This window comes from Balaenoptera physalus (assembly GCF_965194825.1).
Source record: "Balaenoptera physalus genome assembly, chromosome: X".
NCBI classification, from domain to species: Eukaryota; Metazoa; Chordata; class Mammalia; order Artiodactyla; family Balaenopteridae; genus Balaenoptera; species Balaenoptera physalus.
In genome coordinates this window covers 118,619,269-118,634,866 of record NC_138903.1, presented here as the reverse complement: position 1 = coordinate 118,634,866, position 15,598 = coordinate 118,619,269, and the positions used below count along the sequence as shown (strand labels likewise).

Below are 15,598 nucleotides of genomic sequence, written 5' to 3'. Positions count from 1 at the left end.
CCGGGCGGTGATGCCCAGCTGGGACTTCCTGGCGCGGCGCCTCGGGGCCGTTTGAGTCCGCGGGGTCCGCGGCGGGCCGGGAGGGGCCGGGGCGAGGCGGTAGCCCGAAGGCGTGGGAAGGTTCCCCCTTGGCCGGCGCCGGAGCAGGCGTCGAGGCGGCCGCCATCTTGAGGGAGTGGACCGGGCGGGCGGGACAGGTCTCGGTGCGAGAGAAAGGCGCGCCTCCTTCGCCCGGAGGCTCCTCCTCCGCGTGGGAAACGAGTCTTTTCGCTTGTTTCGTTACGATTTCACTAGGAGAGGCGCCGGCTCTGGTTAGCCCGAGTTCCTAGTGCAGGGTCTGGTGTCTAGTGCGTGTGTGGTGAGTGAATGAATGAATGAACGAACGATGGGTGGAAGGACCAACCTTCTTTCCAAGCCTCTGCTCCCTCCTTTATCTCTCCGGTACCTTCCTCAGGCTGGAGATGTCCCTGGAAAGGAAGGGCAGCAGTTGCCTGCCCCTTGTACTCCATGATTCAGACGTGCTCAAGCTCCAAACCTAAAACTTTTAACATCCAGTGTGCACACCACCTTTACTGCCCCACTAACGTCGTTTTTTGATCTCTTAGAAAAAAACATGCATGCAATAGAACTTGCGTGCATTTTTATAATATAGATAACATGAGTTTTATTAGGCTCATTTAAGCATTGCTAAATATTTCTTCCAGGATTCAAAAATAGTGTACAGCTGTTTTCAGCAATGTGTTTATTGGGCTCCCATTTCATTCCTGAGTGAGTTCACAGCATAGGTGATAATATGCTACGCAGCCCTGCTGCACGTGACACTGAGCGCCTGCTCTATCCACAGACCCCTCTTAGCAGGTGGCCAAAAAGGTTACTTCCCATGTGACCCAGTCACGGGCTACCCAGAGGCCTGTGAGGTGACCTGGTAGGGTAGCCCCGCATTCTAGACTGAATTTGACTCACTGAGCCAACAAGCCTCTCCCAGAAAGAGGGTTGAGTATGGAACAGACAGGGACATGGTCAGAGTAGCCCAGAAGCAGGGAGGCCCACACAGGGAAGGTAGTAAGCAGAACAGAGGCCTTCTGTGGAGAAGTTCTCCAGGGGTGAGAGGAGAAGCTGAGGCAGTGACAGAGGGTCATTGAGTCACCGTAATAGTGGAGTAGTGAGTTGGGACCTAAGCATGCTTGTACCTACAGTGGCATCCTACTTGGCCACTGGCCCTGACAGTTTTGTTTTTTTAATTTTTAATTTATTTTTTATTTTAATTTAATTTTTTTGGCCATGCCCCACGGCATGCAGGCTCTTACTTCCCCGACCAGGAGTCGAACCCATGCCCCCTGCAGTGGAAGTGTGGAGTCCTTAACTACTGGGCCGCTAGGGAATTCCCAGTTTTTTTCTTTTTTTTTAAGCAACACTTTTGTCTCTATGAGGCCTGGTTCCAGTTCTTATTTCCTTGTGGATTCCTAGAATTAAATCCCTAGTAACTGAGGTAATCTGGAAGTATCTCTTTATAACCTGTTCTTTTTTTATATAAATTTATTTTATTTATTTATCTTTGGCTGTGTTGGGTCTTCGTTGCTGCACGCGGGCTTTCTCTAGTTGCGTCAAGCGGGGGCTACTCTTCATTGCGCTGCGCGGGCTTCTCATTGCGGTGGCTTCTCTTGTTGCAGAGCACGGGCTCTAGGGGCACCAGCTTCAGTAGTTGTGGCGCACAGGCTTAGTTGCTCCGCGGCACGTGGGATCTTCCGGGATCAGGGCTCGAACCCGTGTCCCCTGCATTGCCAGGTGGATTCTTAACCACTGCGCCACCAGGGAAGTCCCTATAACCTGTTTTTATTTCCAAGATTTTTTGCAAGAAACATTCAAGTTAACAAGCAAAAAGGGGGGGTCCTTTGTTATTATAAGGATGGGGGTAGCTCCTGAAACTCCAGGAATGGAATATAGATGGGCTGCACAAGGGGCTGCTGGACCCAGGAAGACAAAACCCAGACAGCCGGCTTCTCCCTGAACATCACGTTCGTTCTTCTCTGTGAGGGGTGGTCTGTGCTGTACTCCTGGCCTAATAGGCCACCGACTTCTTGGTGGATAAAAATTCATTAACCTACAAAAGCAGAGACTGCCTGGACAGAGAAGTCATCTACCTGGCCTAGGAAGTCTTTCTGGAAAATTACTGAACTATACCAAAGTAGATTTTTTTTAATGGCCCATTCAGGCTCACTCTGTTCGGGAATTTTCCTGTCCCCACTTCCTGTTATCTCAAGACTTAGTGGAAATAAAAGTAACTCCTTCTGACAAAAAAAAATTGATGGATCCCTGACTTAAGATGGTAATAACTGCAGAAATTCTTTAAACCCAAATTTGCTATTGTCAGTAGGTATACTAGTATTAAATGTTTTGTAGTACTATCAACTTCAATGACAAAGACTTACCTAAGTCTGTGACTTTGTTTTCCTGCTTTGTAGCATATTATATTATTATGGTCCATTATTCTAAGTCTTGGGTCAGGGCAGGCCCTGAGCAAAATTGAGAAGTATACAAAATTTGTTTTTCATGTGTTCCCCCATGCCCCCATTTAGGACCCTCTCCAAAGAAGTGAAATGTAGTAACATTGCTGCACACAATAGTCCGTGTGAAAAAAATTGTGGATATTGGGGCCTACTTGTAAGTTTAGCTCTGACAAGGATAATCTGTTAAAAATAAGACCACCCTCTCCAAAAAAAATCAAAGCAAAGCCATGAATTTTAATCCCAATTCCCCAATTCTGGACGGGAGGCTGATGCCCTATAAAGCCATTCAGGGATTTATTTTATATCAGACCCCTAAGTCACCTAGGGATTACTGAGAATGAAGAAAATCAAAGTTCTTGGAGCTCTAGTTTTATCAACTGCTAAAAAGCTCGCTTAGCTTTTGTAATCTGGTACTTTGATCAAGTTATTTCTAAAATGTTATGCTTAGGAGAATAAAGATGTAATTTTTACCCAGAGTAAGGAAAATAGTAAAATATTTTGGAGTTTGGCACTTGAAAATACATTTTGGAGTTAAAATGGGTTCTCAGTGATATTCTGTCAGAAGTATTGTTTTTAGAATATAAAGTTACACAGTCATTTAAAACTTTATTTCATATTTATTTTTCTCCCCTTGTTACAACATCCAACCCAAAGCAATACTAATACAATTCTAACACCCCCCCCACACTTTAAGTAAACCAATTTTACTTAAATGTAAAGTCTAGTGTTAATATATATCCCCTTTTCGAGCCACATCTTTAAGCAAAAGTTCACAATTGCACAAGCCATTTAAAGAAAGCTCAAAGCTACCAAAAGCACACCCCAAAATCAAGTTTTTGAAAATTCAAATTTAACTATCGATTGTGCCAAACATATGCTTTAATTTGCCCCCAAGAAAACATTTTCTGAAAGCACAAATCTAAATCTGACACGTCTATTGACAACAGTTGTTTGAAATAATATTTATTAACAAGCTTATAGTGTTAGCAAGTAGGAGCAGAGGATAGAAAATCCTCTGATTTCCAAGGGCAGAGATTAATTAGGTCATACTCTTACAGGATTTAGGCACACATCAGGTTTAAGGTAGTCAAGCAGGAAGATGATCTGATAGTAACTGCACACCCAGGTGTTAGGGATCTCATGTGGTACTTCTGCATTTTTTAGAAAGAGGGCACTGCTTACCAGAAAGAAATGAATTTCCTTCAAGGAAGAATTTCAGACACTGGCAGGCTCACAGGTTTTTTGACAGGGGTCCTTCTTTGGAGCCCTCAAATGACATCATAAACATGACCACTTATTCTGCCTATGAAGAAGGCAAGTTCTTCACAATATTTGTGAAAGATAACTTTGCCCAATTATCAATCAATGGGAGTTGTAACTCCAGAACTACCTTAAGTCAGTAAGTGCTGACCTAGTAAGGCAAACACCCTGCCCCAGATCCTGACTCGCTACTTTATACTCACTGAGCCCAAAACGTTGTCATTGCCATTGCACAGCTTTAGTTCTAATGGAATAGAGATTAATGGAAGAGGGTAGTCAAAAACAAACCCTGTGAAGGTTTATCTTTTAGGACTTTGTTTTTTAAGAAAACTGCAGAAGAGATGTTTTACCTCTCTTTGAGCCCCTTTTCATATGCAAAGTATAATCTGTAGATTTACACCACATAATAAACACAGTTTTATGCAAATCACAGGAGTACATGCGAAATTATAAGCATCAGAGATGTGATGGAAACACATTAGATTTTTAAGTGTCATCTTGTTTATTTCACTTCACCTCCTATTCAGCCTCTTATAGGACCCACTGACATACGCAGATATGTCTTTCTACGCCTAGTGGGGCTCTGTTTTATTTAGAAAGCCCAATAATGTTCGTTAATGCTTGTAGATTGAAGAAAATCATGGTTTGTCTGATCCTTCCCTCCTAAGATTTCAGCACAATTCTCAAGCAACAAAAATTCTGACACCATACACCTACACACAGCTCAGAGTCGAATACACACGCTGGGAGGAAAAATACTATTTTTAATTGAAAAGCTAGACTCTGTCATCTTCCTTCTTCACACTACAGCCAGCGAACACGGACACACTAATTCCAGACACCTGAGTGCTTGCAGCACCCGGGACCCTTCCCATCACGGCCAGGTTGTCAAGAGGGGTATCGGCAGCAGGAGGGTCAGGCAGCTCTGCCTTGCAACAGAATAACTGAGCTTTAAAATGCTGCTGGAAGGTTTTGCTCAGCCAGTAAAGAGCAAAGGGGTTTACACAAGAATTGCTGAAAGCCAGAACCCGAGAGAAAATGGTGACAATGAAGTGAATGGCAGAGGGGTCCACGTAGGTTTGAGAAGTGAATGAGCGGTAGAGGTACAGGAGGTGATTCGGCAACCAGCAGAGAGCAAACAGAGCCACCAGCACCAACACCGTTTTGGCAATTCGCTTTCGGGATTCAATCTATAGGGGGAAGAAAAATGGCAAAAACAACAACCAAGAAAACAAAACAAAACAAAAACCCAAACAAAACAAACAAACAAAACAAAACAACAACAAAAAACAAAAACAAAAAACAACCGAAAACCCAAACAACATTTAGCTGGCAGAGATTTTAAAAAGCCATTCTCTAGATTTACATAGAAATTTAGTTAACAGGCTGGTGTCCCTTTGAACGTGCAGGTGAAGGAAGTCAGCCCGTGGCTAGAGGATACAGCAAGTTAATTGACATGGTAACCTGTGATCTTGGTCTCTGATTAGCTCTAATTCAGAGACTCCCATCCCTGCTTTTGAGATACTCTAGGGTGTCTGTAATTATCTCAAGCAGTGTTGTGGAATTATCGAAAATTTAATTTAATTAAGAAATAGATGCTATACAAACCTGCTTTCACTGCATCAGCAGAGGCTGACTAGGTTAGAATAGTCTTCTGGGGTTTATGAAAGTTGCTAAATTGGTACCAAAAATTGTTGTTAATGTATAGGAATTCTAACTATATAGTCAAAGGAATAAAAATCAATGTGCCACCCTTCATGTATGAAAATAATCCTACCTGCACCTCTTAATAAGAGAAATGAACCACATTAAGTGAAGACATTGCCTGTAGTCACAGATAGAGCAAAGATAACTGTTCACAGGGGCATTAAAATGCAACTTTAGCCTCCTGACCACCACTGTTGAAGCAACTGAATGTACTAGCTCAAAAAAACAAAAAAAAGCGCTGAGCTCTGCACATACTCGTTAAGAGGTAAATGGAATCATCTCCTCCCACCCAAGAAAGATAGAAATCCTGTTGGGTTTTTTTAATCAAATGGCACGATGTTTTGCCAATATTCTTTTTATTCTGTTCATATTTATGAGAGGAGAGCACACCTGGGTCTTGCAATGGTCTTAATCAAGCTTCTGTGAATCACTGTGTTCTCTTGCCATTGGCACTGCATCCCTCGAGATAACCCCTCCGCCCAGTCTGCTCATCTGTGTGTAAGTGGTTTGCATTGAATAATGTTATGGCTTCTTGCCAGTTCTACCATCCTGTGTTTTTCTAAACAAAAGATGCTTCACTTTATAGTCTCACCTTGTGTGATGTTTCTCACTATTCTGTGGGGTGATTTTTGACTGATCCCAAACTTCAGCTTTCTAATAATAGTAGTCCTACCGCTTATTGAATGTTTACTCTGCAGCAGGAACTATGCTAAGCATTTCATATATATCATCCAGACCTCATTTTCATTTTATACATGAGGAAAGTGAGGCTCAGAGATGTTAAGTAACTTGCTCAAGATTGCTCAGCTGGTATGGAATTAAATCTTGGGTCTGACAGACTCCACAGCCCATGACCATAACAAAAATACGATACTGCTAAAGTATTTATCGCTCAGGAGTGCAAAAGGAGGCATTTCCCTTCTAAATTCATGCGTGGGTCCTGATTAATACATACCTGCTTGCGGGCATGGCTTTGTTCCTCAGTAGGTATGTTCAAGGTGCTTTTGTAAAGAGTCCTAGCAATCAAAGAGTAATAGACAGAGATAATCGAAAGTGGAATAATGTAGAACACTAAGAAGCACAGCAGAGAATGTATCTCTTGCAGGAGCCTCTCAGAAACAGGATAAGAGGCACACGATTCAAAGGTCATATTTTTGTCGGGATCTCGAAGAGTATATACATTTGAAAATATAGCCTCTGGTAGAGCAATGATCATAGACACGATCCAGATGCAGCCAGCTTTGGCACAGGTCTTCAGGATGGCATTGGGGGGCTGACGCTCCAAGGGCTTCACAACTGCCTTGTATCTAGAAACACATAATCATAGCAAAGGGCAAAATCAATATCAAAATTACAGAATCTTAAAGTTAGAAGTGATCTCCGTGGTCATCCAGTTCTACCTTCTTATCCCATATGTATATAACCAAGTCAACATTAACCAACTGGAATTGGTTACGATTTCAAATACACATAATACATCCCAGTATTTTATATTGATGCTAATCACTTTTTCCTTTATTCACTGTTATGAGATATTCCAGATTTGCAATTTTTATAATTTTCTTGTAGACCCTCTATTTAGGGCAAATAAATATTTTTCGGCATGATTTTGTGTGTGATGGAGAGTAATTCACTACCTGTGCATTACCTTGGGTTCTAAAAGACTTCCTCTTTATGTCAGTGACTGATGTTAAACCTAATTCTCCTTTCCTTGTGAGAGAGCAGTCATCAACCTTCCTAGAAAAGAATTCCATGAGTTTACGCAGGAAAGAGGAGAGGGTTAATTTCTTCCCTGTTCATAAGTGCTAATTTCTTGCCCAAGCCGATCCAATCTGTAGGTAGATTTAGGGCAAGGCAAGGGTGAAATCGGAAACCCTGTACCCATGAAAAGATGCCTCCTTATTCTGACAAATCCACCTTAAAATCTACAGCCTTTAAGTAAATCTGCCCTCAAACAGAATATAAAACCAGTCAAAGCAAAATTCCATAAAAGACACAGGGAAAGCTTTTCCTCCTCTCAGATTCCGGAATCTGAAGAAGCTTTTCCTTCTGTTACTGCCAGGCATTGATTACTTACAGGCTTCTTGCAGGCTTGTTAAAGCATCACTTTTAACATTTGGAGCCTCAGTTTTTCTTCATGCTTTCACAGTTATCATTCTACAATAGGCACAGAAAGACCCAGTACGTAGACTGAAAATATCCTAACAGAGCCCAAACACCCTGGCTGCCAGGGGTTCTCACACGCTCCATCCATAGAGCTCTAAAAGTCAGCCGGGATTAATTTATGTCTGGAAATGAGAATGTCATTGAACGCCTATAGAAAAAACAAATACAATTAAGTGATGACATTACACTGAGTTACCAGGAAGCTGAAAGCCTCACCGTTTTTCTGCCATTAATTAATTTGATGCATTTCAAATGAATTAGATGCATGTATCTTTTTACCATTCTTCCAGTAGACAGTAATGTGTATGTGGTCAATTTCACACCTATGTTGATGTTTTAATGTTGACAATATTGCACCACTAGGCTGCACTAATGTATAAAGAAAGAATTGTTTTTCTTTTACACCTGGAATAATTTGCCTTAATAAACCGGGGGGAAAAACACCGTTCAGTATTCTTTCAAACAAACAATTACACTTCAAAGAAAATAAATGATCCCTGAAGCACACAATTTCAATCTCTCGTCCGATGCTAACACAGGAATTTTAATATTCTTACACCAACTTTTATTTAAAATGCCCCCCGATTTTTCAATCTTACATCCAGGTTACAGAGTGTGAGAAAAGCAGAATAGTAGCCAGTGAACGTTCCGTACAAGCTTTCCTTTCTTTTCGCCTAATTTCACATCCTGGCAAATATAACTGAGAAAAGAAACCCACCTGTCAGCACTGAGAATTGTTAACGTGAACACTGATACACCAACAGAAGTCAGCCGGATGAAAGAGAGCACCTTACATCCAATTCTTCCGAACAGCCATCCTTCTGCAAGGTAGTGGGTTGCATCGACTGGCACACAAGTTAGCAGAAGTAAAAGATCTCCAAAAGCCAGGCTGGTGATGAAAATATTGGGAACTGTTTGCATGGATTTGGTCTTGAAAAAGACTTTGATGAGAATAGCATTTCCAAGTATGCCCACTGAAATGATCACAGCATAAGTGATATAGATGGCACACAATGCTTCTATTCCTGGAGAGTTGTCTCCGGTCCTTCCTTTATTTGTGGTATCATTAGGAACGACAGGGCTTGATGATTCTGTGTCATTTGTGGTTGAAATTAAAGTCTGATTAGGTGACTGAGGCTGCCTTTGAGACATTTCTTCTGAAGCCTATGCCTTTAATATTTCTTCTGCTCAGTTCAAATGTAGTTGATTGTCACGTCTAATGCCTACGTCTAGTAACGAGATGGTAGAGCAACAGAGCAGAATGGCAAGCAAATCCAAGACACCCGGATACTCCTTTCCTTCAGTTGTTCTTTGTCTCCCAGCATGCTTGGCTAAATGCTTACCGATCTGGCACTGGAGTGTGGGAGGTGGAGGAGTTTTATTGGCGTTTCCATGACAGAAGGAGGGGGGTTTGGGAAATGCTCTGCAGTTGCTTGTTCTTCCCTGTTGGGGAATCTTATGGACTACCTAGATGTTATTAAACAATACTTATTGTTTATTAGAATCACTCTGTTTCCATATCTAACCACGAAGATCTGTATAGGTTTCGTCAATTTTCATCCATTTCTCTGCAATCAGAAGGTGGTCTAGTGCACTCTCTTTTACAGGGTAAATAAGTATGTGTGTCCCCTGAAGCACAAACTTGAATCCACTCCTCTAGATTTAATATCAGAGAGGTGCTGAAGCAACAAATCATTCACATTTTGATAGGGCTGATGTCACTTCCAAGGAGGAATAATTCAGGTGACCTGGGCTTATCACCCAGCTCTGACACATGGTAATTCCCAAACCTGCGTATTACCAGGGCTCTGCTGCACAGTATCAAAGCAACCTTTAAGAGATGCAAAATCCAGGCAAACCACCAGTTGCCTTGTCTCTACATGTCCTACTAAAACACCCTTTTACTGTTTGACCATCTGTTTTAATGCCATATATTTTTGTAAATGCCATTTAGGGTTTCTCCCTTTAGAAATGGTTAAAAGGAACCTGCCTTGTTCCAAAACAAAATAATGCAGAACCCAGCTCGAGGTCCTGACGCAAAAGGACTTGTAAGAATGAAAATAATTCTTTTCAAGTGAGGGAATGCCACAGGCTACTCCAGAGGTGATGGGCATGGAGATAATGTTTACATGAACCGAAGGAAGCAGAAAATTAAGGCAATTCCCTTAGTACTAGCAATAGTACCAGCAAGAAATGCCCCTTGATACAGAGAATGTAAGTATGTGATTTCTGTGTGTATATGCAGGGTGGGAGGCCAGCAGTCTAAAGGCATTGGGTAATATTATCTGCTAAGGAATATTCGCTGAAATGATCAAATTCAAAGGATAATCTCTCAGCTAGGAGAAACTTTTTGTAGTAAGGTGCTTATAAATATATCCAGATCAGAATTAGTCTGGGAAGTGGCATGAAAGACAGCAAAGTATTTGGCTGCCCAATGAACAGAAGGAGCAGAGATAGCTTTTTATACTGACAATAATAGGCGCAATAAATTCTACAGGGAGAGTGAACTGGATGAATTGAATCAATTATCTGGTTAATTTGAACAACCTAAACCACACCTATCCTCCACTCCTTATGAAATTATCTCCAGGTCTTGAATTACCCAGTGAAATAACTGCTTTTCATGGGAAAGAAGAAGGGGAATGCTTGGATAAACCCAAACCCCTTCGCTTTGAACTATATACCCTTATGTTAATTTCACGCACTGGGCTGCCTCTTTAAGATCGGCTCTACAGAAAACGGCTCTCTATACCGTTCACATCTTGTTCTCACAAAGCTAATGATCAAATCTCTTTGGGATTCCCGTGTAGCATTTAGCAAAGAGCAAGCCGTATCCCCCACTTCACACCTCGGCTGATGGCCACACAGCACTGTTTAGTAAGAAATAAACCCTGGCGCGTGATTTTTAAAATTATCTGAACTCCGAAGATCTCAGGCATGCTTGCCTCAGGCTGCAGCCACATGCGTGCCTTCCCTCCTTCCTCTGCCCTCTGGTCAGGAGAGGTCAGGAGAGAGCAGTGATGTCCCGGGTGCTGCTGGTGTTTGGGGATCTCTAGAATTCCAGACTCCCAGCAGATCAAAGATGGAAGTGAACTTAAAGATGATGAAATCAAATCCTCAATTTTTTCAGAGGCAAAAATGAGGTTCAGAGGGGGACAGTTATCTCATATGAGGTCACACAAAGCATTCCGTAGCAGAGCTGAGATGGAAACAGGTTCCCTCTGGATTCTGAAAGCGGCAAGAGCTAAAAAAACACTCAGTTCCTGACAATGAGCCATATTTGCTCATTTGGCATCGTGGACTTAGGTCTTCTGTGTGTTTTATTAACTAAAGAACGAGATTTCCAGGCTAACAAGTAAATCATGATAGATAATTTAAATTCATCTGCTTTAATATCTACTTCGTTTACCCTATAATTCACGCACAAAGCATAACCGTGTCTAGTTAATCGTTTGTAGTGCAAGTTGCAGGGCACTTAGCCTATACAAGATGATGAAATCCCTTTTTGTTTGTTTTTAGTAGTACATAATTGGTCAATATTATCATCCAAGGTTTTCAAAACCAACTACTTGGTTGTAGATTAAGCAATTGTAATACAACCTTAATGTAACCTTTTAACTCAAAAGGAAGTATTAGACATTGAACAAATAAATTACCAATTTTCTAAAGTTGGTTTTCCTGGTTTCAGTCCAATTCAGTTAATGTTCTCAAACTTTGGCTTGCATCAGAATCACCAGGAAGGCTTAACAAAACACAGATTGTTGGGTCTCACGTCCAGAGTTTCTAACTTGATAGATCTGGGGTGGAACCTGAGCATTTGCATTTCTAACAGGTTCCCAGGTGATCCTGATGCTCTGCTCAGGGACCACACTCTGAGAACCACTTACACAGGATAAAAATGAAAACAATCCAGTTGTTCAGGAGAAGCATGGTTTTTCCTGATATTGAGGTCGAAGAGAGATTTCTGTGGGTCTTCATTAAAGAAAAAGGAATTCTGTGATGTGATGGATACTTCAAAAATCCTCCCTGTGAATCTCAGTCCCGGGTAAGCCACGTCTACTGAACCATCGGGTACCTGCGCTCAAATGACTCAAGGTGCTTGAGGTGATCTTTCCAATGGGAGAAAAACGAAGTGGTTAAGCTTTTGGCCTATGACTCAAGGTCAAATTCTGTCTGCATATTTGAGAGCTGAAAAATGAATAACCAGAATTCTCAATCTATAAGTCTCCAACAATAGAGGTTCCTTTTTTTATTTTTTTTCTTAATGCTCTTGTGCTGGGAAACAGGATGGATTTCTTTGTTATTAATTAACTGGGTTAGATCAATTTTAAGAGGACAAGTTTGACTTGTGGGTGTATTTAGATCTATGTAATAGTGATTCCTGTCATCACAGAGTTCTCTGTTCTCCCTCATAATTTCTTGCTCCAAAACTTTATTGGTATAGTTCCATATTTCAAGAGGAGACTACTATTCAGAATGGCCTCTGCAGAGACCAGGTTAAAAAAAAATACAAATTATGTAATGGTAGGCTCTACAAGGAGTAGAAATTCCACTCGAATCTTGAAGTGGAATTTTTTGTTAAAGCAAATTCTTGTCATAATTACTGATGGCTCCGAAAAAGTGAACAACCATGTAGGCTGTTCAGATTTCGGTGCCTTTCTATGCCCTGATCACTGTACTGGCCACCCGCACATGCCTAATATTGTATGCTGTGGTCAGTGAGTCTCCAATTATAATAGATGGAGGCAGTTTTGCGTCAGATAAAATGTTTAGGCTTCCTAAATATTGAGGTACAAATTATGAAGTAGATAAATTTATCTCTTAGTGCGTTTCTACCTCTCAGTAACCTCCCTTTTCCTAAAATTCTCTCACATACCCTTAATCACGTGTTCCGTTTCCACGGGGCTTACTTTCAGCTTCCTGCAGTGTAATCCCTCTTAAGGGACTCTAAGTCAATAAAGGCCACACAATTCCACTCCTACGTATCTACCCAAGTAAATGAAAACATATGTCCACACAAAGACTTGAATGCAAATGTGCATGGAAGCATCATTCATAAAAACAAACTGGAAACATCCTAAATGTCCATCAGTTAGCAATTGGGTAAACATAATGTGACTTATCCATACGGTGGACTACTAGTCAGCAATTAAAAAAAGAACCATATTATTTTTAAAATCTAGTTTATTGGTTATCAATTTTACTTTTTTATAAGACGTAAGTATTACCATTCTGTGACTATTTAGTTAGCAACATGAAACCCTTTCATGATCTATTATCTGTAGTGGGAATCGTCCCAGATAAAAATGGTGACTCTTGCAAATTGGAAATTGCATATTAAATGCATTTTGATCATTCCACTCTCACCTTGACTGTAGGATTGGAATAACTTGGGAGAGTTGGTTTTCCTACGTAATTAGCACTAAACTGTCATGAGTTCAGACTGGCCACTGATCCCAAATAAGAACAAACTATTGACACGTGTTACAACAGGGATGAAAAACATATGCAATGAAAGACACCGGCTACTCTGTATAATTCCTTAATATGAAATTTCGAGAAAATGCGAAACTATGGTGATGGAAGGCACATCAATGGTTGCCTAGGTCTGGAGGTTGGAGCACGGATGACTGCTAAGGAGCCCAAGGAAAAATTTGGGGATAATGGAAGTGTTCTGTAATGATGTGGCATGATGATTGATGTCTGCGTGATGGTATAAATTTATTAAACCTCAAACTGTACACTGAAAATAAGTGAACTCATGATATGTAAATTATACTTCAAGAGAGCTGAAAAATGAGAAAAAAACAGTAAGTCCCGGGCTAGATGCTGTTGGGGGATGGCGAGGTGGAAGAGTCTCACCTGTGCCTGGATCAAGGCTGCTCTCGCCGGCACTGCAGCTGCCCCACCGGGCACCACACTCTGCCCTGCAGCCCTCTGCCAGGACTAGGGCTCCTGCGTTGGGGAGATACAGAGATAAGTAAAACATAGCACTTGTCCTCAAAGAACTTAATGAGAGAGAGGAGGTAAGGACACAACCGGGAAACCTCAGTTTCTCGGGCACCTACACACACGGGCTCACGCAGGATCTTTAGCTTCTTGCCAAGTCCTCCGCCTCAAGTATTTCTGGCAGCCCCTAAGGATGGGGGTCTTAGCTGTAGTTTGGGACTCAGGTTGTGCTACGGTTGGCGGCAATCGTTTAACCCTTCAAGTTCTTTCCTAGTGTCTTCCCTGTGCTCATGAACAAGTATATTCCCACGGGCGCTGTTGCTGCCCCACTGGGTGCCCTACCACCTCCGTGTCACTCTGCCAGGCCTCGTGGTCTTCTCCACTGCCCCACCGAGCATGGCAGTCCCTCTCCAGGGAGCCCCACTGGTCTGCGAGGCGCTGCCAGTATGGTAGGGTAGGATAAGCCTGCACATTAAAAATAAGTTCTCCTGAAGTCTTATTATTATTATTTTTTAATTTATTTGGTTGCACCGGGTCTTAGTTGTGGCAGGCGGGCTCCTTAGTTACAGCTCACGGGCTCCTTAGTTGCGGCACATGGGCTCCTTAGTTGTGGCATGCAAACTTTTAGTTGCAGCATGCCTGTGGGATCTAGTTCCCTGAGCAGGGCTCGAACCCAGGCCCCCTGCATTGGGAGCGTGGAGTTTTATCCACTGTGCCACCATGGAAGTCCCAGTCTCCACAAATCTTAAAACTGCTCGCCATAAGAAAAAAAATTTAAACTATACATAGTGATGGATGTTAACTCAATTTATTGTGGTGATCATTTCACAATATATCCAAATATTGAACCATTATGTTGTACACCTGAAACTAATATAACGTTGTAGGTCAAAAATACCTCAAAAAAAGTCTCATCTTCCAATATCCAGATTACAATGGCATTGAGATCCCGCCCCCATACACACTCATTTTTTTTCCAGAAAGAATTCTAATGGTTCCCCTCCTTAAGTTGACCCAAGAATCTCTAGGGTTGCTTCCACACATGCATGAATCAGTCCTCTACTTTATTTATTTGCTCTAGTCTGCTGGGTTATTGGCAACCTAATCTCGCCTCTTGAAATGGACTTCACAACTGTTAACAACAAGGTGGTCCCATTTGCTGCTCTCAGTTGACTGATTCAGTTCTCCCCATTTACATATGAGAAAGCTGTTGAACCCAGGTAGCTGGTTCCAGAGTCCTGGCTACTAACCACTACCCCCGTTAATCAGAGGTGGCCCCGACCAAACCACCAGCTTGAACTGGTTCCAGCATAGAGTGCTGACTTGATCCATCCTCATCAAGATGGTTTCTCAAGGTGCCATTTCTACTCTGTCAGACTCAGCTCAGAAGGGTCCTAAAGAAAGACTGCCTGGGCCCTGGAGGATTTTAACTCTTTAGCGGCTTGGATGCAGCTCTTTCCTTTCGAGGAGCATCCACAGGATATCCAGAATGGCTGCATGTCCTGAACCAGATGCCCTCCAACGATCTGGACTCTGAGAGCCTGTCCACATTCTCCTTTTACGGAAAGCCTCCTCTCAGAGCGCCCTCCTTGTTCCTTCTCAGCAATCTGACCTCATTTGGGACCACTCCAGGCCATTAGACATCGTTTATGCCACGGCTCCCCCACCTCCAGGCCGCAGACAGGTACCGGTCTGCAGCCTGTTAGGAACCGGGCCGCACAGCAAGAGGTGAGCGGAGGGAGAGTGAGCGAAGCTTCATCTGCCCCTCCCCATCGCTCACATTACCTCCTGGGCCATCCTCCCCATCCCCCCGCCCCCCCCCCCCCACGTCCATGGAAAGATTGTCTTCCACGAAACCGGTCCCTGGTGCCAAAAAGTTTGGGGACCGCTGGTTTATTCCTTTGAACCTCAGTGGGCTGTGTTAGGAAGAGGGGGTCAGGATCTCATTCCCTTTGCTGCCATGACAAGCCTTCCTGGATGCAAATAGGTCCCTGGATAGGACAGAAGTA

The 15,598-nt window shown here is 42.5% G+C and overlaps 1 protein-coding gene across 1 annotated transcript; it reads right to left on the bottom strand.

Moving 5' to 3' along the window:
• Positions 1-6: 6 nt before the first annotated feature.
• Positions 7-15,295, bottom strand: BRS3 (bombesin receptor subtype 3). Its single transcript, XM_082446137.1, has 3 exons — positions 8,359-15,295; positions 6,430-6,781; positions 7-4,957 (listed from the first exon to the last, which is right to left on the bottom strand). Exons 1-3 carry the CDS (start codon positions 8,790-8,792, stop codon positions 4,544-4,546), a joined length of 1,200 nt encoding a protein of 399 aa, XP_082302263.1. The 5' UTR covers positions 8,793-15,295; the 3' UTR covers positions 7-4,543.
• Between the last annotated feature and the right edge of the window lie 303 nt (positions 15,296-15,598).